We start from the raw sequence: 23,209 nt of genomic DNA, 5'->3' as shown, positions 1-23,209 counted from the left end.
TCTTTGGCTGAGGCTAATTTAATTAGAACTGCAGCCCAGATAAGATTGCTGGGTTACAGCAGCATGGCGGAGTCATTTCCCATTCATGTCAGCTGCAGCATTTCCATGTATCATATTGCTTAGTTGATTATTCCACCTACCCAGATGTGCAATAGATTAAAACATGGATTTTGACCACTGCTATAAAATTGGCAGTTTTATTGGCAGATAAATTTTTGTATAAATTTATTGAGCTAAGTAGTCAACATAAAACAAACATGTTATTTAGTTTTCAGAAATGTTAGTTTTCTTGTGAATTTCCTAGTGGGGTAATGTTATTCTTATTAAAATATTAAAAAACATAAAGTCACAAGACAAAATACACTGCGATAAGGAGAAACATTGAGGCCAATTAAGAAATCAGAGAAGGAAACAAAGTGAAAGCATCAAGTAAACACTAGAGGGTGCTGCAGCACAGTTTTCCTTCAAAATATCCTCAGTTATTAAATATGATGTTATGTACAACTGCAGAACTTAAAATCGCACATTGTACACTTTTCAAAGTGTCTCCCAAGGGTATTCCCATCCCTTGAACCATTTCATATTTTCTACCATAATGACCACAATCTTTTTGTGCTGTTTTCTAAGACACACCAACAAAAGGAAAGAGAAGTGCTCCGGTCACCAAAACTAAATTTTTCAAGCCTGCATGCAAAATTCTGAGTGTCTATGAACATCAATTGAAGTTTGCCACAGATACCCCATATTATCTAGGTCTGAACTTTGACCTGGCCACATACCTGAGCTAAACCATTATTGGTGTCTTTATAAGCCAAGTTCACCTTCTAAGAGCATTTCTTCCCTGTATTTATCTCAACTCATTTATTAACTACTTTTGCACAAAATTCCAATGGAATACATCAGAGTGAAAAAGTTCCAGTACTTTTGCAAGGCATTGTAAAAATTAAGGGGTAATACAACATCAAAAAAATCTTGCCGACTCCCTCTAAGCTCCAGTGTCTCCCAGCAGTGTTTCCCAAGTACCAAAATACAGGAGTATAGAACAGAAAGATACAAGTTCAAAAGAGAAAAATAGAAAGTTATTACATCACTTACATTTTGTGGAAAGAAAGAAAGAAAAACTACCTTTCAGTTCTGGATACTTATTGTTGTCTGATCAACAATAAATAAATAGATGTATTTAACTCGCATGTCTATTTTGTCCACTTGAGGTAATGAGTTTTTATATTACTTTTAGGTATGAAGAAATCAAAAAAGCAGCTAATACTTTTTCTCTTCTTTCACCATTGATCTATATCTCTTCTAGTTTATCCTTACCCTTTTCCTGTTCATATCAGCCCGTTTCTCTCCATAGCCATGCTCTAATGAATAATCTTTAGTGCACAGAACATTCCTAGTCTCCCATCTTAACGGCGAGTGCTTCTTGTACTTCTTTTACTCTTCTTTGATGGCTCCTTTGCAGCGACAGCCTGCAGCTCCCGCAGTAAGGCGATGGCCGTCGAGCTCCAGAACTTCACCTCCATCAAGACGCTGTATACCCACAGCTTCAGGTGGAACAAATTGCTGGGATGATACGGCTGCCAGTGAGAAGACAAGAGTTGCTCTGTTTCGGTTTCTAATCCAAAACATCTCTGCTGACGTCGACACCTACCTCTGAGTCGTCCAGGTCCTTGATGGGTTTACCACCAGCTGCTTTGAGAAGCCCTTCGGTGCTTTTCAAAAGGTTCAACAGTTCACCCTTCAGCCTCCCCCTCGTATTCTTGTACTCTGTCGTCTCAACTCCGTCCAGCTCCTCCTCCTCCAAGGCGATGGCTCTCTCCAGCAGGCTGTAGCACTTATCCAAACCAGTATGGAGGCTCAGTAGTTTGCTCTTGGTGTCCAGCTGGGAGGAAGGATGAGAGACGAACACCAGACGGTCACTCTCCATATCTTCTGGGAGATTCTCTTGTTTCCTCTTGAGAATGCAGGAAATTAAAAAGAAAGAAACAAAGAGATATCAGAGAATAGGAGAGAGAGCGAGAGATGTGAGGGGACAGTTCAAGATAAATGGTTTTTATTAATTGCAAAGACTTACACCAGCTGGTTTTTGTTTTGCGATAGCCAAAGATGAGAACAAAATGTAACTCTGGTCTCATGTGATAGGAATTCACTCTAGCTCATTCCCAGTACTCAGCCTAGCTCCAGCAGGGCCTTGGCTGATTTAAATTACTAACTTCACAGGGATAAGTCTGCATTTAAACCAACTAGAATGGTACAAATATGATGCATCATCAAGAAATACATCACGCATCTCAGGTCTTGAGCTTTTACTAAAACATTGATTTAATAAAAGCTTAAATTGCTTCTTGTATTTAACTGAGACTGCAGCGTTTTAGATTTTATAATGTTTGTTACAATGTTCAATCTAGAAGGACTCAAATGAGAAAGAAAACATACCATGCCGAGTGCAATTTACACAGACGCATTCAAACTCTGCCTGAGGGAAAACGCAGTGCATGTCTGTGAGGAAGTGAAGTGAGCAATAGTCTTAGCCCGTTTGAAACTGCTGTCAGTCGTTACCTGGACCCGAGAGTCTTGGTAAAAACCAAGATGAGTCTTGATTAATTTGTATTTACGGTCGCTGATGACAAAAGTAAATTTCGTCATCAACATATGGCTCATGGCTGTTAAAATTTTAGCCAGAAATACATCTTCTACAATGCATTTCTGGAACATCCTGCCCCACATTTTGAATGGACAGTTTTTTCCAACAATGGCAAGTTGGAGCAAAATATTCAAACATGTTTTCTTGCTCTGACTCCTTTTGTCTAATGGGCCTTTTGCAATTCATACAGACATTTTTAATAAAAACAAATTCCATAACATGTAAACAGAATACATGAATAGACACTTTACAGTGATGGACTATACCATCGAATCTCAAGGAAATACAAATAAAATAAAATAATTAAAGTATCTGGTTGTAAAGTGATAAAATGTGCACACATTCAAGGTTTATGAATAATTTTAGAACCCACTGCATGTGTTAGAATAACGTTATATCTGGCACCACATGCTGATGACGGCATGGTGCCACTCAGGGGCATCAATGGAGCTTGATGTGCAGCAATGTACTAGTTGTTGTGATGCAAAAGCCACCCTATGACATGAAATGATCTTATGTTTCTGAGGTGAAGAAGAGGTCAGCTGTGAGCCATCTGCTGTGAAAGTCAAGGAAGGAGTGAAAATTTATGGTTCAAGACCGCAGAGGAAGTGTTACCTCACACTTATATGGATACGTCAGGAACTTGCTGCAAAATGTTTCCACAGATCACTACAAATTATAATGTCGAAAGAATCGCAACGATCTAAAAGGCGAGTAGCAGATGTTGCAAATGAGTGTTTTCACAGACACTAAATGAACCGAGGGACAACCTGCCTGGAAACGACAGCACCTTTCAGACACATACATGCATGTATATTTATATATCTATGCAGTCCATCATTATTGCATGATTATAATAACAGAGAAGTTCCAAGATAATTAAATGGACAATTTGATTAATTTGTATACAGATTAAAGTAATAGAAGCTTGAAAAGCAGAAAAAATAATCATAATGCTCATCAGGAAGTTTGCAAAAAAAAATCATCAGGAAGGATGTTTGGAAGCTTAAGATCTTTCAAGATTAAATAAAAACAAGCACTGCAGGTGTAACGGAGGAAAGTGTGTATCTATGTATATGTGAATTTTACCCAAAATAATAATAATAATAGTATGTATTTATAATGAGATTTTTAATCTATGCATATGTTCAGAGCCACCTAGTGGTGTGATGAGTGACTGCATGTAACGGGTCCTTCAGGCGCTGTCTTGGCTTCCCCCACCAGAATTCTGAGGAATGCTGGTGGAGGTAGGTGCCAGAGAGCCAGCTCTTCATTATTTTATTTATTTTTATTTTTTTTACTTAGGGTCATATTTTTCTAGTTCCACAATTAACGAAATACTGTAAGATCATTTAACATTTATAAATATAATTTGTAAAGTTTTCTCGTGGTTGGGCTGGAAAAATATGACCCTATGAGTGGAAGCTGTGCCAGTTGGAGTTTGTGGCTGATCACTCAGTCACGAAACTAACTGTGTCTGTTATCTTTCAGCTATTCGGCCACTTGCGTTCAGTCAAAGTCACATTGTGAGAGAGTTTCATTCTGTATCGTACTAGGTGGGTTCAAAGTATTAATTTGTGAATATATATATATATATATATATATATATAAAATGTGTTTTGTGAAAGTTGTAACTGTTAACTGCTATGGCAGTTGTCTGTTATTTTACTGTTTGATTCATGGAATAAGAATGTTTTGTTTTTGAGGAATTGTTAACTGTTTTATTGTTTAAACTATACGATAACATCTAAAAGAAAAAAACCCAAAAAACAGAAAAATAACTCTCTCACAATGTGACTTTGACTGCAGCAAGAGGCCCAACGTGCGTGCAGTCAGAGTTCAGAATGCTCAGAATTCTGAACATTCTGAATTCTGAGCATTCTGAATGCTCAGAATTCTTTATTTTTCAGGGGTTTTTTCTTTTTGATGTGATCGTATAGTTTAAACAATAAAAAAATTAACAATTCCTCAAATACAAAACATTCTTATTCCATGAATCAAACAGTAAAATAACAGACAACTGCTATAGAAGTTAACAGTTACAACATTCACAAAACACACACACACATATATATTCACAAATTTATACTTTGAACCCACCTAGTACGATATAGAATGAAACTCTCTCACAATGTGACTTTGACTGCACGCAAGTGGCCCAACAGCTACACCAGCATTCCTCAGAATTCTTTATTTTTCAGTTGTTTTCTTTTCTTTTAGATGTGATTGTATAGTTTAAACAATAAAACAGTTAACAATTCCTCAAATACAAAACATTCTTATTCAATGAATCAAACAGTAAAATAACAGACAACTGCCATAGCAGTTAACAGTTACAACATTCACAAAACACACACATATACAGTATATATATATATTCACAAATGTATACTTTGAACCCACCTAGTACGATACAGAATGAAACTCTCTCACAATGTGACTTTGACTGCAGCAAGAGCCCCAACGTGCGTGCAGTCAGAATTCTGAATGTTCAGAATTCTTTATTTTTCTGGGTTTTTTTTCTTTTTGATGTGATCGTATAGTTTAAACAATAAAAAAATTAACAATTCCTCAAATACAAAACAAAACATTCTTATTCAAAGAATCAAACAGCATATATATATATATATATATATATATATATATATATATATATATATATATATATATATTCACAAATTTATACTTTGAACCCACCTAGTGCGATACAGAATGAAACTCTCTCACTATATATATATATATATATATATATATAGTACAGACCAAAAGTTTGGACACACCTTCTAATTCAATGGGTTTTCTTTATTTTCATGACTATTTATAAGGCAATAAATCCCACTTATTAACCTGACAGGACACACCTATGAAGTGAAAACCATTTCAGGTGACTACCTCTTGAAGCTCATCAAGAAAATGCAGAGTGTGTGCAAAGCAGTAATCACAGCAAAAGGTTGCTACTTTGAAGAAACTAGAATATAAGGGGTATTTTCAGTTGTTTTACACGTTTTTGTTTAGTGCATATTTCCACATGTGTTATTCATAGTTTTGATGCCTTCAGTGTGAATCTACAATGTCAATAGTCATGAAAATAAAGGAAACTCATTGAATTAAAAGGTGTGTCCAAACTTTTGGTCTGTACTGTACATATATATATATATATATAAATGTGTTTTGTGAATGTTGTAACTGTTAACTGCTATGGTAGTTGTCTGTCATTTTACTGTTTGATTCATGGAATAAGAATGTTTTGTTTTGTTTTGTTTTTGAGGAATTGTTAACTGTTTTATTGTTTAAACTATACAATTAGATCTAAGAAAAAAAAACAGAAAAATAAAGAATTCTGAGCATTCAGAATGCTCATTATTCATTTTGAATAATGAACATTCAGAATGCTCAGAGCACTCAGAATGTTCAGAATTATGAAAATTCAGAATTCTGAAAATTCAGAATTCTGACTGCAAGCAAGTTATGCCACTTGCGTTCAGTCAAAGTCACATTGTGAGAGAGTTCATTCTGTATCGTACTAGGTGGGTTCAAAGTATAAATTTGTGAATATATATATATATATATATATATATATATATATATATATATATATATATATATATATATATATATATATATATATATATGTTATAATATAAATATAAATGTGTTTTGTGAATGTTGTAACTGTTAACTGCTATGGTAGTTGTCTGTCATTTTACTGTTTGATTCATGGAATAAGAATGTTTTGTTTTGTTTTGTTTTTGAGGAATTGTTAACTGTTTTATTGTTTAAACTATACAATTAGATCTAAGAAAAAAAACAGAAAAATAAAGAATTCTGAGCATTCAGAATGCTCATTATTCATTTTGAATAATGAACATTCAGAATGCTCAGAGCACTCAGAATGTTCAGAATTATGAAAATTCAGAATTCTGAAAATTCAGAATTCTGACTGCAAGCAAGTTATGCCACTTGCGTTCAGTCAAAGTCACATTGTGAGAGAGTTCATTCTGTATCGTACTAGGTGGGTTCAAAGTATAAATTTGTGAATATATATATATATATATATATATATATATATATATATATATATATATATATATATATATATATATATATATATATATATATATGTTATAATATAAATATAAATGTGTTTTGTGAATGTTGTAACTGTTAACTGCTATGGCAGTTGTCTGTTATTTTACTGTTTGACTCATGGAATAAGAATATTTTGTTTTATTTTTGAGGAATTGTTAACTGTTTTATTGTTTAAACTATACAATTACATCTAAAAGAAAAAAACCCCCAGAAAAATAAAGAATTCTGAGCATTCAGAATACAGTTTGAATACATGTTTAGGGCTGTTGTCCTTCTGGCTTTCTGCTGTTTCTAACAGCTTTCATTTCAGATTTGCTCTGCATTTAGCTTCATCCATTTTTTGTTCAACTCTGATCAATTTCTCTTACTCTGGTGTTTAAAGAGCCCTCCGCACCTGCCACCTGCCACCACCATGTTTGACCATTTTCACGGATTTGTCCAGGGTGACGTGCAGATTTAGCAATATCAAAGTAAAGTATGCTGCCGATACTGTGCTGGTCTATACTGTAAAAGTCTGGTAAAATACAAGTTTGTGTAGTAAACCTCTGTAGATGTGATGCTACATGTCAGACCACTCCCTGTGTCCCAGCAAGAAACAAAGCTGGATGAAGGAATGAACTGGCTTCAGACCAAGGGAAAAAAAAAAAAAAAACAGTAGGCAGGCAAAAGTTCATGGAGAAGAGATGAAAAGGCCAGCCCAGAAACTGGTGACTGCAATAAAAATACCCACCTACCACTGTTCATTCTGACCTGCTGCACTCAACACATTTTCTGTCTCTGCAACACAGAAACATAACTTTCCTCCCGCTTACATTACTTCTGCTCTCAAAGTCTGTCATCACTCTTTTGTTCCCACTCACTAAAACACGCTTTATCCTCAAACACAGACAGATGCAGACATGCATCCACAGTCACACACCCACAGGGAAGTTCCCATTAATTTCCCTTTAAACCTTGACCTAACTCTCCCCGCTCCCAAACGCACTGAAACAGGGATTCAGGCAAGTGACTTATTTTTACTGTGACGTGCTGGAAAGTTACCTCCAGAGGAAAGTAGCTGTTTAAATAGTATTTACTCACATAGAGGATCAGCAAGTTGTTGCACTCGTGCTCCACCAGCGCGGCGAGATTAGTTACTGCGGTCACCGTTGTCCGTGTTCCAGCCATAGCATTTCCCATGTCTTTCACCTCAGTAGGGGGAGTCCCGATACAAAGCACTCCAGCAACAGGTCTGCCTTTATTATATAGCCGCGCACGCCTCTCTCGTCGCAGTGACATCACATTCCTCCCTCTGTTCCCACTCAGTCCTGGTCCAATTAAAGTCTGAGTCCCTCCTCTCGTCTTCCGGTTAGACGCTGTGGTTTGGACAAGCAGCTGCTCCTGTTTCCGAGCTGGTTGTCCACTCTCCGCCTCTTCGCCGAGAACTTGATGCCAAACTACAAGAATTCAACGCGGACACACTGGTATGGCAAGCCAAATAGACATCTAATAGAAGGTGACCCTCCACCACAGATGTTTCTGGAAACAAAATAATGCACACATAGTAAGAGCAAAAGTGGAGGTTTATCCGAGACAAAAGCATTTTTAAAATGAACCTTTGTTTAACCAAGTTACTTATTAAGAGAAAATCCTTATTTACAATAACGACCTGGCAGGGAGGGATTGGCATCAAGCAGTACAGAATTACAATAAACAACAAGCTTGCAACACTGTGGAGGTCATGAAAACAATTATTGTGACATAAACATTGGATAAAATTTAACACTAAATATGTTAGCTGAAAAATGCAGGATTCAGACAGCATCTTCATTAAAATATCTGTAAAATCATCTATTGAAACAAAGGTGCTGAGCTTCAGTGTCCTGGTACTGTAAGCTCATTTTAAAACTGTGATTTTTAATTTTCTCTTTCTTGATAGGAGCGTGACTTCTAATAATAGAGTTAAACAATTCATAGAATATAACCCAAGCTTCATTTACTGTGGAGATTAGGTTTACTCTAGAGTCCACACAAGTCAATATTTTCCAGATCACAAAGAAAGACTTATTTAAATTCTTTTATTCATCTTTTCTATGCAAGTTGGTTGTTTCAAAATGAAGATTTGTCGAACACCTGCTGTACAACAATGGTCACTAATGTCATTATAAAATCCTCCAGACTGGTACATATAAAGGGAGGTTGTAAGGATTATATCTGCTATATCTGTAAATGTTACCTTTTGAAAACTCTTTGGGTCATATCTTGCTGGCTGAGCAAATATTTGGCTAATATTTAAAGTGTCAAATTGTAACAGTACTTTCTCATTTATCATTAACCAGTTTAATTCACTTAATAAGACTTAATAAGACTAGCTGAGATCTAATAAATAGATCAAAGTTTGGAGATGGGACTGATGGTGGACAGTAACATCCAGCCACAGATAAGGAGTTACTGTTTGGCGAGGTAATTTTTAGAATTAACAAATGAAAATGTTGGATTTATTGTTCCCATACACAATTGACATTTTCTATATCTGCAGGGCCTTTGCTAACTATTTGGGTGTCCTACGGACAAATGCTCTGCAGTGGTTACTGAAATCTTATTTAGGGACTGGTGTTTTTTTTTTTTTTTACTTATTAAATTTTTAAACAGTTTGCCTTAAAAGTCAGTGAAGCACTACTGTAGGAGGGGCTCATCAACTAATTCATTAGCAGCTTATCTGATTTACTGGTACTGACGAAGTCAGGGAGAATGATCCGAATTTGAGTGTAATCCTGTGTGGGCTGTTCTACGCTGCTTCCGTTGTATTCCTGCTCCTTTATGATAAAAGGGACTGAGTGCTAATCTTAGAAAAATATTTCCGGCTACAGCAGGGAAGCTTTACTAATGACGCAACACAACATTACTTCCTATTTTTCACTATCCTTAATGATATGTGACTACACTGCAGGCGAGTATCCAAGACAGGTGCTTATTTTAGTTCCTGTTAGCAGCACTTCATTCCTGGTAGCAGCTCCTGTTATTTATGATAAACTGTAAGAGGCCCTTTTTTTAAGCAGGACATATGTACTGGACAGATCAGTTCAGCAGACAAATGCATGTCTTGAAAAAGTAATAGTACACCTTGAACTTTTAACATTTGACACTCACAATGAAATTAGTTCTATGTGTTTTATTATAGTAAAACACAGTTTTGAAAAGAACGTATGATTTTCTAAGTAGATTTTATGTGGATTGTCTTGTCTGGGCTCACAAAGCTGATCAAATATTCACACCTGTAGCTAATAATTTGTGTAAATGCCCACTCTTGCATATTAGGCAGACTGCCACTATTGCTGTTTTAAAGTTTCACCTAAAAGACAATTGTTAGGACAACTGTATTTATTAGTGATTAGGACAAGAAGGGGGTGGAGTTGAGGAAAACAGTGACCTCTGGTGGACAGAACATCTAGACTGCTAAAAAGGCCAAATTTGATCTCTGGTAGTAAAACTATGATATTTGAATCATTTAAGGTTTTATTGGGGGTTTTTTTTCTTTATTAAAGCTGAACTTTTTTTTATTTCTTTCCTTTATAGTGCTCTGTAGTAAAATATGTTATGATGTGAATTATCTCTTTATAAACTAATTGAATTATAAAATATCTTAACTTTAGGAAAAGGTGAATATGTTTATCACTGATAATTTATCAGTAAGACCTGCAATAAATTTGGGCGGTTAAGAAACAGAAATAAAAACAAAAGGACATTTTTGCACTAGCTAGCCAGGCACAGCTTGAAGTCATGTTGTGCTGACTTATTAAATACAGTCAGTTTTTTTCATTGCCATGTCATATGCATCTTTATTTTTTTTTTTTTTTGAAGACTTCTTCAACTGCAAAAGCAGCTGCGTGGGCTTCTGGATTTAAATCTGCACGAAAGGACTGGGTACATGCTGTGGTGGAAAATTGGCTCCGGTAGCAGACTTTCCATGACTGTTATACTTATTGGTTTGTGATTAGTAGTGGAAACAAAAAAAAATATTTTCTTCTGGTGACTCATCACAACAGTACAGGATGTGATCTGTCAGCAAAAACAATCCATTCATAGACACATAACGGGTATTTGTAATGGAGAGGAAAACATTTTAACCAACTGTGGTAAAAAGAATACACATACATACACACGGTTCTATGAGGAAAATGATATGAGCCGAGTCCAGTACACATATGGTGTGTATGACTAGAACTCCTCACCCTTTCAAAGAAAGGATATAGTTTATGTCCCCTTTAAGGAGATGATCTCTGTGAATCTGTACAAAGTTCCTCTTGGTGATACTCTCTGATCTGACAACATTTCAGTTGCTTCTACCAGCCTGTTAGGCTTTTCTAAACTGACAATAGGCAAATTATAAACAATAAACAACATGAGTAAGTGATTAACGTTGTAGGACAAATTCTTAAATGACATTATTTGCACTTTTTTCATAGAATGTCAGAAAAAACAAGCAAACTAAAACTTCAATAGTGAATTCAACTAATACTCAAAAGCTGATGTAGTAAATGTAGTACTTTGTGAAAATGTACAGCTTAAACCTTCTGATAAGTGACATTTCAACCTCAAACATGAATGTATTGCAGATAGATTTTATGATAAAATGACAAAAAAAAGTGTACAATTGTAAAGTTGAAAAAAAGTTTTCAAAAGTTTGATCAATATAAATGTAAAGTTTCATGTGCATTTAAATTTTTAATACTTTGTAAAACCACCTTTTGCTTAAATTTCATCTTAATCTTTTTCTGTTTACCCAAATATTTTTGCACATCTGACAATTTGATATGTTGCCCATATGTTCTTCTCACAGAGTCACAGTTCTGTGCACAAATAATAGATGTCCTGACAGTGGATTCTCTCATCTGAGCTCCTCTAGAGTTACCCTGGGCCTCCTGGCTGCTTCTCTGCATGATCACTTTGCCATTCAGCCTGTTGGGAGTCTAACCAACATTCCAATAAACCTCTCTACAACTTCTTAAGCTTTTTTTTAATACTATTTTTCTCTAATTTTGTCAAACATCAAACCTCCAAAACCTTCTCAAAACAGTTTGACCCATGCTAAGAATAAATTATAGACATGTGTACTAATACTGTGACTTCTGAAGATGGTCGAAATAGATTTTAAAGTGAAAGAGTTTACACAGATATACATACCATGGTTCTCAGATGTTATTTGTAAAATAGAGTTGAAAATCATTTCATTTTCTCTACACACTGGTGCAATATTATACGTATATTGACTTATCACTATCACATCAATAAATACAATTGAAATTTGTGGAAGTAAATTAACAAGTTAAAATATGTGGGGGTGTAGGGATGTGGATATTGTAGCAAATCTTGATGACAAAATCTTATCCGTATTATTTGGAGAGAAAATAATAAGCAAGTGTATTTAGTTTTGCGTGGTTTAAGGAGTGCTATACCACGCCCTTCCTGTAGGTGTCAGTGCAGAAGCCCAGACGAACGTAAATAACAGAAAAGCTACATAATCTGCTGCTCCAGCTACACTTCCCACAGCAAACAGTTTGGATGCGAAACGGTAATAGAAATGATATTTCTTATTTCAGCGAGGCTATTTTCATAGATTAAAATATTAAAGTGGGTAGCAGCAATTCTGGTACAGAATTGTTGCTGTCTTATTCTGAAACCGACCTCATATGCTAATGCTAACAAGATAGCTCCAGTATGAACTCTCTGGTTGGTTATGGAGTTTCCTCCAGCAGTGATGAAGAGGAGGAAGACTTAAACAGCAGGAAAGCTGAGTGAGTGGACGCTTTTATTTACTGACATTTATTCTTTGATTATATAGGTTTGCTGGTATTCTGATTAGTGATAGTCAGATTTTGTTTTTTTTTTGTTTTCAAGCTTTCTTCAAGATGATGCTACCGCTGTCAAAAAGAGCCGCAACTTCTTACTGGAGTCTGACTCGGCATCCAGTGAGTCAGACTCTGAGGATCAGGAGCCCTCATCATATTCATCATCATCTCATCTTCAAACGCTGGGCTCTTCAGCACCCTCTCGGCCCATCCTGCCTCCACCCCTATTAAACTCTGTCACTATTAAAAAGCTACCTGCACCTTCTCTAAACGCCTCGTCTGACAGCAGCGTGTTCACCAACCCATTCAAAGCACAGGCCGACCAGAAGCTCAGTGCTCTACAGAAACACGTTCCGCTCACCATGCAGGCAAGACCCTCCCAGATAGGAGGCAAAAAGGTCTGCGTTTCCTACAGGAAGGACGGAAGGTGCAGGTTTGGCATCAAATGCAAGTTTGCTCACGACAGTGACCTGCAGACGGCGGTCATTCCCAGCGACTCTCAGCCATCTGTGAGTGAGGAGGCACCAGGACCGGTGGGAGGATCCCAGAGCTTTCAGCAGGAATCAAAGGAGAAAGAGGCTGAGCAGCAGATGAAGAAGAGGAAAGTTGGACTGAGTAACTCTTTGATTCCCCCTAAAAGAGCACTGAAGCAATATACTATGCAGAGAGACAGAGAGCGGATTAATATGTCCTGATGACGGGTTTATAAACTGGGAATAACTAATTTTGTACATTTTTATGTCTTAAATTAGTAATGGAGGCAGAGTTCTGGACCAGACATCATACTGATGTCCCTTTGTCGCTGTATTAATTTTTCTCCGTTACACACGGACCAATTTGTCGTTCTTTCCTGTGACTATAGGCATGGACTGGTTACCAGTATTGCGGTACACCAAACTTTAAGAAAATTCTGCTTGAAAACCACGTAAATTTCCATTCTAACCGTTCCTAGGTCCTTTAGAGATATGCAAGAAAAAAACTGCATGTATCAAAATTAATAAAAAGGTTACATATTTTCTACAAGGGTATCTTATAGCAACAATAAAAATAATTTTGTTTAATAAAACCTTCAAATCAAATTGTATTTTAAATCTTTGAATCACCTGCAAGGACCTGTAGAAGCGAACAAGGTTTTAAGTCACGAGTTTAAGCTGACGCAGCGCTGCCTCTTCCTTATGTAATGCTGTGCACTGTTGGTCAGATGGCTGAAATCAAACTTCCAACACTTTCTCCTCAGTTAAGAGACAAACTGGGAAGATATTAAATGCTAAGAAACACAACTCTTACTATGGGAATGCTGTCTGTTAATCTGCAGGCTGGTAAAATGAAAAGATAGATCTAATTTATATGAGGAACAAAATAAGCCTCTTCTGCTTCATTCCAGCATGTGTTTATGAATTTTTGCTTAAACTAATGTATCGGAATTAACATAAATGTTGTAGATGATTTTTGTAGCAGTAAAAAAAAAATTGCCTGTTAAATAAAGCAACTATTTCTTATGAATTTCTAATTGAAATGTCTTCTGTCCATAAGAAAACAACAAAAAAAACCATTGAATTTTCAACTAAAAATGACTGAACACATTGAGTTAAATATTAAGACGTTTATTAAGTTTTATAAATGGATCTTTTATTGTGTTTTTGTGCTAGATAGAACAAATCTATTGTGTGAGATTATTATGTTCTACATAACTTCTCTTTTCAAACAATGTTACACTTGAGAGGATATTGACAAATCTGTGACTGTTTTTAATATCTTCATATAAGTGATTCGCAGTGTCAGTGGTCATCTTTTGGCTCCTTAAAACAGGAAGGACATTAGTGAGGTTTGAATTAGTTATTGTTCCTGCAAGGTAAACAAACATCTTAACAAACGTCTCAGACTAGACGGTTCATACTTTCAAGGTCTTGAAACTTCAGTTTCAGTCTTAAACGTGTCATGTAAGTCTTTGTGACCATACACGTTTCTTAACCTTCTATCTATAACAAAGGCTAAAAATAAAATATGCTGCCCATGTTTAGGTTTCATAAATTAAATTTATGTATTCCAGCTTTCTGCATTCATGGCAAATATTTTACGGGAAGGAGGTTGTGGGGTGTATTATTGCATAACTGGAACCTAATCTCAGCAATACACAAACTCAAACAGCTAGTTACAAGACTGTTATGTACAAAGGCAACAAACATTCACAAACACTTCTTTCCCTGATACGGAAACTCTAAAAAGCTACCAAGTTTGACGATTAGTGAACAGTACAAGTTATATCTGTGTGATCCTACATTTATCTCAAACCGTACTGCAGGTACTTCTTCACATGCACAAGTCCTCGTGTTTTGTTTTTTTTATATAATGACCTGCTGCACATGTATCTCGTCGTCTTCAGGCTGAACGTCCCCCTGTCCCGTCTGCTCCCACACCACGCCGCTCTCCCCGACCGCCTCCGTCTGCTGCAGTGAGCCGCACTGCGGAGAGGAGGAAGACAGCACCGGATTGTCCAGAATGAAGGTGTTCCTATTGGCCGATGAGGGATCCTGGGTCTGAGGCTGGGAGGTAGAGAGCAGCGGCGGGCTCGGAGCCGCCGTGTTCATGGTCTGAAGCTGCGGCGAGGCGGCCAAGATGGGGATCTGCTGAACGTGGGTCTGCGATTGGCTGACAGGCTGGAAGGTCATCTGCAGGATCTGAGCCTGGCTCTGCTGGTGGGGGGCGTAGGGTGGCATGGGCTGGAGCTGGGGCTGATGCTGGGTCACCATGGAGCCAGAGTGGAGGGTCAGCTGCTGGATCTGAGGCTGCTGCACGAACTGGACGGGCATCTGGAGCTGCAGGTGCGCTTGCTGATGGTTGTCAGCCGGAGAGGGGGGATCGATGGGGGTGAGGGCGATCGTCACGGGAACCTGCATAGTGTGGAGGCTCGGGTCTTGCCCCAGTAAAACCACCTGGGGGCTCACTTGCTGCGTCACGTGCTGCCCGTCCTGACCCAGCTGATCCGTGTGGCTGTCCTGCCCGACGTGGTTCCCGTCCATGCCCGCCACATCCGCTTGTATGGGGTTTCCTGGAAGCTCCAGCAGAGAGGCAGGGGTGGTGATGAAGGCGCCGGCATTGGCCGCTAGCGCCTCGGCGATTAGCACCTCCGGATGGCTCTTGGCCTTGTGGGCGACCACACAGTCCTTCTTCTCAAACTTCTTACCACAAATGGAGCAGGAGAACTGGTAGGTGGCGTCTGCGTCGTGCTTCTTCATGTGCCAGTTGAGCGACGCCTTCTGGCGGCAAGTGAAGCCACAAATCTCACATCTGTTAAAACAGGGAGGTAGTAAGACTTAAGGCACAATGCCTTGCATAGGTACGCTTGAAATATGTTACATTCTATCATGAATCGACTACAAACTACAGCTGCATGGCAAAAAAGAATCTAAATTAAATCAGAACGGCATAGTAGCTTCATTAATGAACAGAGAAACTAACTGTAGAGGCTTCTCTCCAGTGTGTATCATGCGGTGAACAGCCAGATTGTGGGAGCTCTTGAAGGCGCGGGCACAGAACTCGCAGATGTAATCTCTCTGGTCTACAATCAAAGAAAAAAGGATGGAATCAATTATAGATGTTTTCCCTACATGGCTTTTTTATTAGGACTTTTTAAACCAATCAAAGGCCAAGCGATTTGTGTACCTGTATGGTGCTTTGCATGGCGCAGCAGCTGCTTCTGAAGGCGGAAAAGTCTCCCACAAGACGGGTGGGGACAAACGTACTTCTTCTTCAGTAAATGCTGGTACTTTATATGATGCTAGTGTGGGGAAAATGTGATAAAACTGTTTAAAAATATACTCTGTACCCTTCCAAAAAAGATTTTTTTTTTTCCAAACTGTGAAATAACCATATCTGCCTAAATGTACCAAGATATAATTTTCAGATTGACTGCCAAGAACTTTTACCAAAATTTGTTTGGTGATAGAAAATCTCTACCTATTAGGGAAATTTATTGATCTAAGAAAAAAAAAAAAGTGTCCATGGGGGAGTACATTTCTGCAGGTTTAAAGTTTTAATTATGAAACACAATAAACGATAAGTAATAATAAAAAAAAACAGATTCTGAAAGGGAAAAAAAATCAAATATGAAAAAACAAAGATTTTTCATATTGTTATTTTCCACACTTTTTCAGACAGAATAGCAACCCTGTTATTTAAATACCTGTCTCATCTACATTGTATTATGAACTTCCTTCTATTAAAAAGAAAAAGAATGTCATACATTTTAACTCAGCAACAAGATAAGAATTAATAAGAGCATTGCATTTGTTTATATCAAGCTGTTTCAAATGTGTGAGTAAATCCCAGTTTGCTTCTCTTTATGCTGATCTCATTAGTGTGTGTCTGGCTGCTGAGACAAACCTGGAGGTAGCGAGGATGAGCCAACACCGTCCCACATCCCTCCATCTCACAGCGCACATACTGAACGGGTGGCTTCTTCCTGAAAGAGTCAAGCAAACAACACAGTTAAACATCATGGACTCTTATAATCAGATCCTCACAGACACATCAATACCTAACAGGCCTGTAAGGCTTCTCAATCACAATCCCAACCGATTATAATTTTGGGAGAACACTAGAGACATTAGGTAAGCTAGAAACCAAAAAAAAAAAGCATCATCATTGTACAATAAATTTCGGAGAAATTACAGACATTTATAAATAAATTTATGGGACGTAATTGGTTTGAGACACTACGCAGGTTTCACTCTCACCGTCTCTTTGGTAGCCGTGGAGTTTTGTCGTCTTTTTTCCTGCGGCCTCTCCTGATTGAATAAGAAATAAAATGTGTTTACTTTGTGTTTACAGATACAACTCAGTGTGAAAATCATTAATAAGGAGGCAATAAGGAAGAGCAGCTGGTTACTAACTAACACCGACAGAAAAAAAAAAAAAAACACCGACAAACTATGTTTCTGACTTAAAGCTCCTGCATAAAAACACGGAACAAGCTGAACTTACTTCCTGGGTCCATCGAGATCCTCAGATACTTCCTCCTCCAGCTTTACTTCCTCCTGCACTGTCTCCAGGTTATCTGCACCCTCTACTTTTATCTCTGAAAACTCTGTTTCCTTTTTAGGTGCTTTATCCTTCTCTTTCTTTTCCTTGTGTCTCAGAGGAACTTTGCGCTTTGGTTTAGTAATATCCCTAGAAAAAAATTAAGACAAAAAAAAACAAAACAACTTCATAAATAGTTTAGAATATTAATCAAAGAACAATGAACAAAAAAGGAATCTGAATTATGCAAAGAGAGAAGTGAGGCTTCCATACAGAAATCTTTCAGCCCTCGGGTCGTAGCTTTGATCGTTTAAGTCGTCTCTAAAGGGAACGTCTTCATCACTGCTGAGGCCGTCCTCCTCTTCACCACTGCTGAAAACAAAAACGCAAACAAACAAATGATCTGCAAGCAGCTTATGATGCCTCTGTACACAGCCGAGTGGTGCGCTCAGTGCAAATTTACCTCTGACTCTGAGGCTGGAAGCTGAAATCATTCGAATCATCCTGATAAGGAAGCTCGTCGTCATCCGGGACTTGCTCTGCGACCTCCTCGCTGTCCTCTTCTTTTTTTTCACTAAGAAAAAATGACGATTAGGTTAGAGAGGTTTTATGGCCCTTTTCTGACTCTGTTAAACTGATAAGAAACACTCCGAACTAATCTGACTGCATCTGGATTGAATCTAAACGCAACTATATCACCAGATTGTAAACAACTACCATAGACATGAACTGGATCTGTTTGTCCCGTAAAGTGACAATAACTTTTAATGAGAAGCCCTACTGTTATTACAAGTATCTTCTCATACAACAAAGTAGGATGATGGTATCCAAAATGTAAGCAAAATGAAATACAGAGATTAAATATAACTTTAATAGTATAACTTAATTAAAAGTTTAACTTTAGAATGTTAAAACTTAATATAATTAAATGATATGTGTTGAAAATAAGTACTAGTTTTACTGTAGTGCTAGTTTTTTTCAAAGCTCTTCCCAAGAGTAAAGAAATGATTGTAAGGATCACTTCTGCTTGTAAAAGTTGCATTCAACCTTTTTTAGATTTAGTCATATTGCCAGGATTTCAATGGCATTCATGGTGTAGAAGTAATTTTTAAACTAAAAGCTAAGCATATACTTACTTGTCACACTTTTCTCTATCGGTACGCTCTTCTTCCACTGGTGCACAAAGCAAAATGACAATATAAAAACAGATTTCAACTTTCTTCAGTAAAAAGATATAATAATTGCACTTCTGTTTTCTGCTTTTTTTTGTCATACTGCTGCTGTTAATGTGTTAAAATCTTTATTACATGGATTTAAAATTAAGATGTACAATTAGATCACAAATAAAGTTAAAACAAGCTTTGATTGATTATTTAAAAACAAAACCTTTAACATTTTGCAGCATTTATCTGATCTGTGACAGAGCTCAAGGTCAACAGGTCACTCACCAGCTGGAGTCTCCATTTCAGGTTCGGTCTTGCACACAGGCTTGGCAACGCTTCGGGCAGCCCTGCCAGCCGGGGGCTTGGCATCATTCTGGGCTGGGGGCCGTTTGGGAAGAAGAGCTGGAGCTGGAGGGGAAATGGAAAGCCATGAAACATTTGTGTATGCCATGAACTGTGGCACAGACACAAAGACACATCTGTTCTCTTTGAATGTCACAGATATGAATGATAGAGCGACATTAATTCAACAGTCGCATTGCCCTGCAAAAGCAGCCACGGCCCCTGAACATCTTCATTATGTCACATTAAAAACAACAGGATTTCACATATCAAGTTTCTAACACAAAGTAGTGCATATTTGCAAACGTGGAAGGAAGATGATCCATGGTGGTGGCAGCATGATCCTGTGGGGGGCTTGTCTTTAAAAGGGACAGAGAAGCTGGTTTTCTCTCCACACAAATCTAGCACAGAAAATTTCAAAGTTTTCTAATCAGAAAATAGAGCTCATTCGTGCGCAATTTAACATTTTGCTACTGTAATAAGAATGCATATTCTTCATGACATTGATATCCCAACTGAAGTAGCCAAGAGGACCGTGGTAACTCAGGAGGAGCTCCACAGCTCATGTGGGCGGGTCTGTCAACATGACATCTATTAGTTGTATTTTCTACAAATCTGGCCTTTATGGGAGCGAGTCAAGAACACAGACAGTGTTAAAATAAAGTCATAGAGGACACACCAAACCTGCAGCATGAGGAGCCCTGAACAGGTGAGTTCATAATAAAACTTTTTGAACTACACATAAAGAAAATCTTTGCAAGACTTAAAACTATAATAAAAATTACTCTGAATCTCAACACACCATCCCCACGTGAATTGTGCTGGTGACAGTGTCAAGCTGTGGGGGTATTTTCTTCAGCCTCGACAAGGAGCCTCACAACGTTGAAAGGAAGTACTGGGCAACAACTTCTGTAAGGCAGGAAAATACTTGAGGCTTAAGGCGGAGGTTCACCTTCCAGCAGGGAAACAACACTAAACATACTGCCAGAGCTACAACAGAGGCAAGCATCTTAAAAGTGTTACAAGGTAATCGATGTGGAACAAAGATCACAGCACAGAATCAGGCAATTACCAGGATGACGTAGTAAAATCTATTTTCCGTATGCTCAGAGGGTTTGGTTGAAATATTTTACAGAGATGAAAGGACTAAAATTTCAGTCTCTAGATGTGCAACACTGTTACAGGCAAATCCCCCCAAAACTAGCAGCTGTATCTGAAGTCAAAATGTGGGTGGCTGAATATAATTACACATAACTCTATACAGATTGTTTCTGAAAGAAAGAAAGAAAGAAAGAAAGAAACAAACAAAAAAATCCTGTATTTTTCCCTTTCACTTTATAATCATACGCAACTTTGTTTGTCACATTAAATCCAAATAATGTACATTAAAGTTACTGGTTTTAATGTAAAAAAAAAATAGACACGTTGAAGCCATGTAAAAACTTATGCAAGGCTTTGGTGAAGGATCCCACAGATTACCTTGAACATCTGAGGCAGGTTTCTTTGGGTCTTCTGAACTAAAGAGAAGAGGGGGAAAAAATCACTTTGTATGGCAAGCAGTGACACAACATCCCATATGACATTAATACAGCAGTTATTATAAAGAGAACGTCTTTAAAGACAGGTAAGTTTTACTCCACCCATGTAGGGGACGAGCCATGCAGAAGGCGTGCTTTTAGAAGGAGCAGACCCCACTGATGCACGTTTCAACTCTACACAGGCTCATTATAAACAAATGTGCGTCTGTCGTTGACTGCATCTATTAAGTAGGGGCTGATAAATGTGAAGCTTACTCTGTGCCTTGAAGGCTGTCTCCTATGAGCCCCTCTCCAGCTTCCACCTGACCCGCTGAATCTAGCCCTTTCCTCCTCTTGGAGCTGGAAACTTTCCGCCGCTTGGTCACACTGCTGTCCGGGCTCGGTTCGTCCTCCTCCTCGTCGCTTTTCAAGTCCTTCAGCCAGGCCGGTACTGCCCTGGTTGACCTGTCCCTTAGAACCCGTCCGGAGGTCTGCGCGCTCGGCGCAGCACCGTTAACCTCCGTGGCAGAAGAGGGGACGCCGGACCTAGGTCGGCCCGCTCCCCGCTCTCTGAGTGCCCTCCGCTGCGTACCGATCATACTGGTGGCCGGGGTCTGCTCCGCGGCCTTGTCCTCCTTCGGTTCCTCGTCTTTATTTACATCCCCGACTCTGTTGTCGACTGGTTCCATCACCGTGAAGGGTATATGTCCTACCTCTTAATTCCTCTTATAGTCAAGCAGGTTCACGAGCAAAGTGAGGAATAACTAAGCACATCTGCTTTAAAGCCGTTTTGACTGCAAGCGGCCCTTATCCAACAATGATGCATTTTCTGCTGGATTCGTCGCAAATTAAATGCACACATTAATTCATTAGAAACTTAAAACTTTTCTTAATTATCTATTCAGCTATAAACCGATATAATTTTAAAGAAGCAGACACTAGTTTCTTGTTCTTAAAGCTATAGTAAACCTACTTATTCGCCAAGGCCCAGAGAACAGCCATTTTGTGCGCTTTGTTGCGTCTCCTTTAAGCCAAATATAAACTGAAGCTGTGTTCGAGAGTGACTGCGGCTCTCACACTCATCCGGATCTCCTCGTGGCCCATAAGCGCAGCGCGGCCCAGTTTAGCTGGTTTGTTTATAAATCTACAATAGCAGTGGCAAGCTAAGGAAAGAGTGCGCATGCACACTGACGCTGGGGCATGGTGGGAGTTGTAGTTAACATTAAATCTATCAGCCTTAATATTGTATTTTAGATGATTAATTTTTCAGTTTTGTGCGTTGCGCGACTTTTATTTACAAAACCCAATTTGACCAATGAGCAGTAGAAATTGTATTTCATATAATAAGAAAATGTACCATTATAAATAGAGGATTTCCCCACCAATTTTACTAAAATTATCATTTTTAGTCTATTTGAAATATATGCTCTTAAATTCTGAGTCTAATATACATTTCTGCAAAAGATAGTAACATACCAGTACGCCAAATGTAATCCACTAGCAAGTAGCTTGCTAAATATGTATTTTAACCTTAGTAGTGAATGTGTTTTATGTTACAGCAGTAATCTGCACTGATGAATCTAGAGCTAACATGGCTGCCATTGCAAACCTACACTGACTAGTAGGAACTGCGGGCTTGCTACAGATTTCTAAGATGGTTTTTACCACCAGATGGCAGTAGCATAGTATGGTAATCTACTGACTAAGTCGCTCTTAAAATCAATTGGATATAGCGTTAACTCGTTTTTTTCTGTTTATGTTCTAATATGATTTTTCATATGAACATTTTTGTGGTATGTGTCCGAATTGTTTTTGAAATCATTTTCAGATATTTTTGTTTTAATAAAAATAAGATAAAGAGAAAGAAAAAATTGCTAAAATTAGTTCTTGTGTTTGACATCAATGATAATGTGTTCCTTGAAAGGAAAACATTTTTAAGTCTGTCATTGGAGTTAAATACTACTTTTGCAGTAAGACACAGTCGCCTCATGTCTTATATGTGCACGGAATGGGTTATGTCAAAGTTTCTTTTTCATTATAGTTTGCATAATAATTGTCCTTTGGGGGTAATGAAGATGACTGATTGAACAAAACTTTGCAAATATGGTTGTTCCAGCAGATTCACCCTGTGTTTAAGACTATACAAAAAATTCAAAAAAATCTAGGAGCTACAATACTCTGAGGGCCATTCTTGGCTTAATCGTTTTTTTAATTTATGATAGAACTATTATAAAAATGTGAAAATAAAAATGGCCTTTTTGGGAGAATTACTAGAAGAAACCTTCTTTTATTAAAAAAGAACATAGTGTGATATACATTTGCAAAGACTTTTGGACTCAACGCATAATGCAGTGCACTGCATTTCGAGAGATCTGAACACTACATCAATCAAACAGTATAGTATACCAACATAGCTGAACAGGGGTGATGTTTTAGGCACATTTTGCAGCCACAGCCCCTTAGCACCTTACAGTCATTGGTCGGCCATGAACTCCTGTCTATATAAAATATTCTACAGTTGAACTTATGCAGTCTTTCAGACAGCTAAACTTGGTCATCAACAAGAAAATGATGAAAAGAACACCAGCAAATCTACAGCATAATGGG

The 23,209-nt window shown here is 37.9% G+C and overlaps 2 protein-coding genes across 4 annotated transcripts; one reads left to right on the top strand and one right to left on the bottom strand.

The window, feature by feature from the left end:
- The first annotated feature begins 12,183 nt into the window (after positions 1-12,183).
- Positions 12,184-14,064, top strand: LOC116720310 (uncharacterized). The gene is made up of 2 exons (XM_032563490.1): positions 12,184-12,507; positions 12,611-14,064. The coding sequence occupies exons 1-2, from the start codon at positions 12,431-12,433 to the stop codon at positions 13,254-13,256; spliced, it is 723 nt and encodes a 240-aa protein (XP_032419381.1). The 5' UTR covers positions 12,184-12,430; the 3' UTR covers positions 13,257-14,064.
- Positions 14,065-14,149: 85 nt separating this feature from the next.
- Positions 14,150-21,722, bottom strand: zfp91 (ZFP91 zinc finger protein, atypical E3 ubiquitin ligase). Of its 3 annotated transcripts, none has more exons than XM_032563488.1 (12): positions 20,879-21,722; positions 20,565-20,602; positions 19,029-19,151; positions 18,717-18,753; positions 18,044-18,154; positions 17,854-17,949; positions 17,545-17,730; positions 17,298-17,348; positions 16,945-17,023; positions 16,225-16,339; positions 16,021-16,120; positions 14,150-15,849 (listed from the first exon to the last, which is right to left on the bottom strand). In XM_032563488.1, exons 1-12 carry the CDS (start codon positions 21,289-21,291, stop codon positions 14,904-14,906), a joined length of 2,295 nt encoding a protein of 764 aa, XP_032419379.1. In that variant the 5' UTR covers positions 21,292-21,722; the 3' UTR covers positions 14,150-14,903. The 3 variants fall into 3 exon arrangements, with proteins under 3 accessions (XP_032419379.1, XP_032419378.1, XP_032419380.1); XM_032563487.1 differs by having other exon boundaries at positions 17,854-17,952; positions 20,879-21,721; XM_032563489.1 differs by having other exon boundaries at positions 17,854-17,952; positions 19,029-19,145; positions 20,879-21,718.
- Positions 21,723-23,209: the final 1,487 nt, after the last annotated feature.

Source organism: Xiphophorus hellerii, chromosome 5, assembly GCF_003331165.1.
Source record: "Xiphophorus hellerii strain 12219 chromosome 5, Xiphophorus_hellerii-4.1, whole genome shotgun sequence".
Lineage (NCBI taxonomy): Eukaryota > Metazoa > Chordata > Actinopteri > Cyprinodontiformes > Poeciliidae > Xiphophorus > Xiphophorus hellerii.
The sequence above is the reverse complement of the archived record's forward strand: the minus strand, read 5'-3'. Positions and strand labels throughout refer to the sequence as shown.

Excerpts from the sequence above, each read along its gene's own strand:
- LOC116720310 (XM_032563490.1), top strand. The coding sequence starts at position 12,431 with ATGAACTCTCTGGTTGGTTATGGAGTTTCCTCCAGCAGTGATGAAGAG. Across the intron at positions 12,508-12,610 it reads TTAAACAGCAGGAAAGCTGA|CTTTCTTCAAGATGATGCTA; the intron begins GTGAGTGGACGC and ends TTTGTTTTCAAG.
- zfp91 (XM_032563487.1), bottom strand. The coding sequence starts at position 21,291 with ATGGAACCAGTCGACAACAGAGTCGGGGATGTAAATAAAGACGAGGAA. Across the intron at positions 17,953-18,043 it reads TTCCAGCCTCAGAGTCAGAG|CAGTGGTGAAGAGGAGGACG; the intron begins GTAAATTTGCAC and ends TTTTGTTTTCAG. Across the intron at positions 15,850-16,020 it reads ACTGGAGAGAAGCCTCTACA|ATGTGAGATTTGTGGCTTCA; the intron begins GTTAGTTTCTCT and ends CTGTTTTAACAG.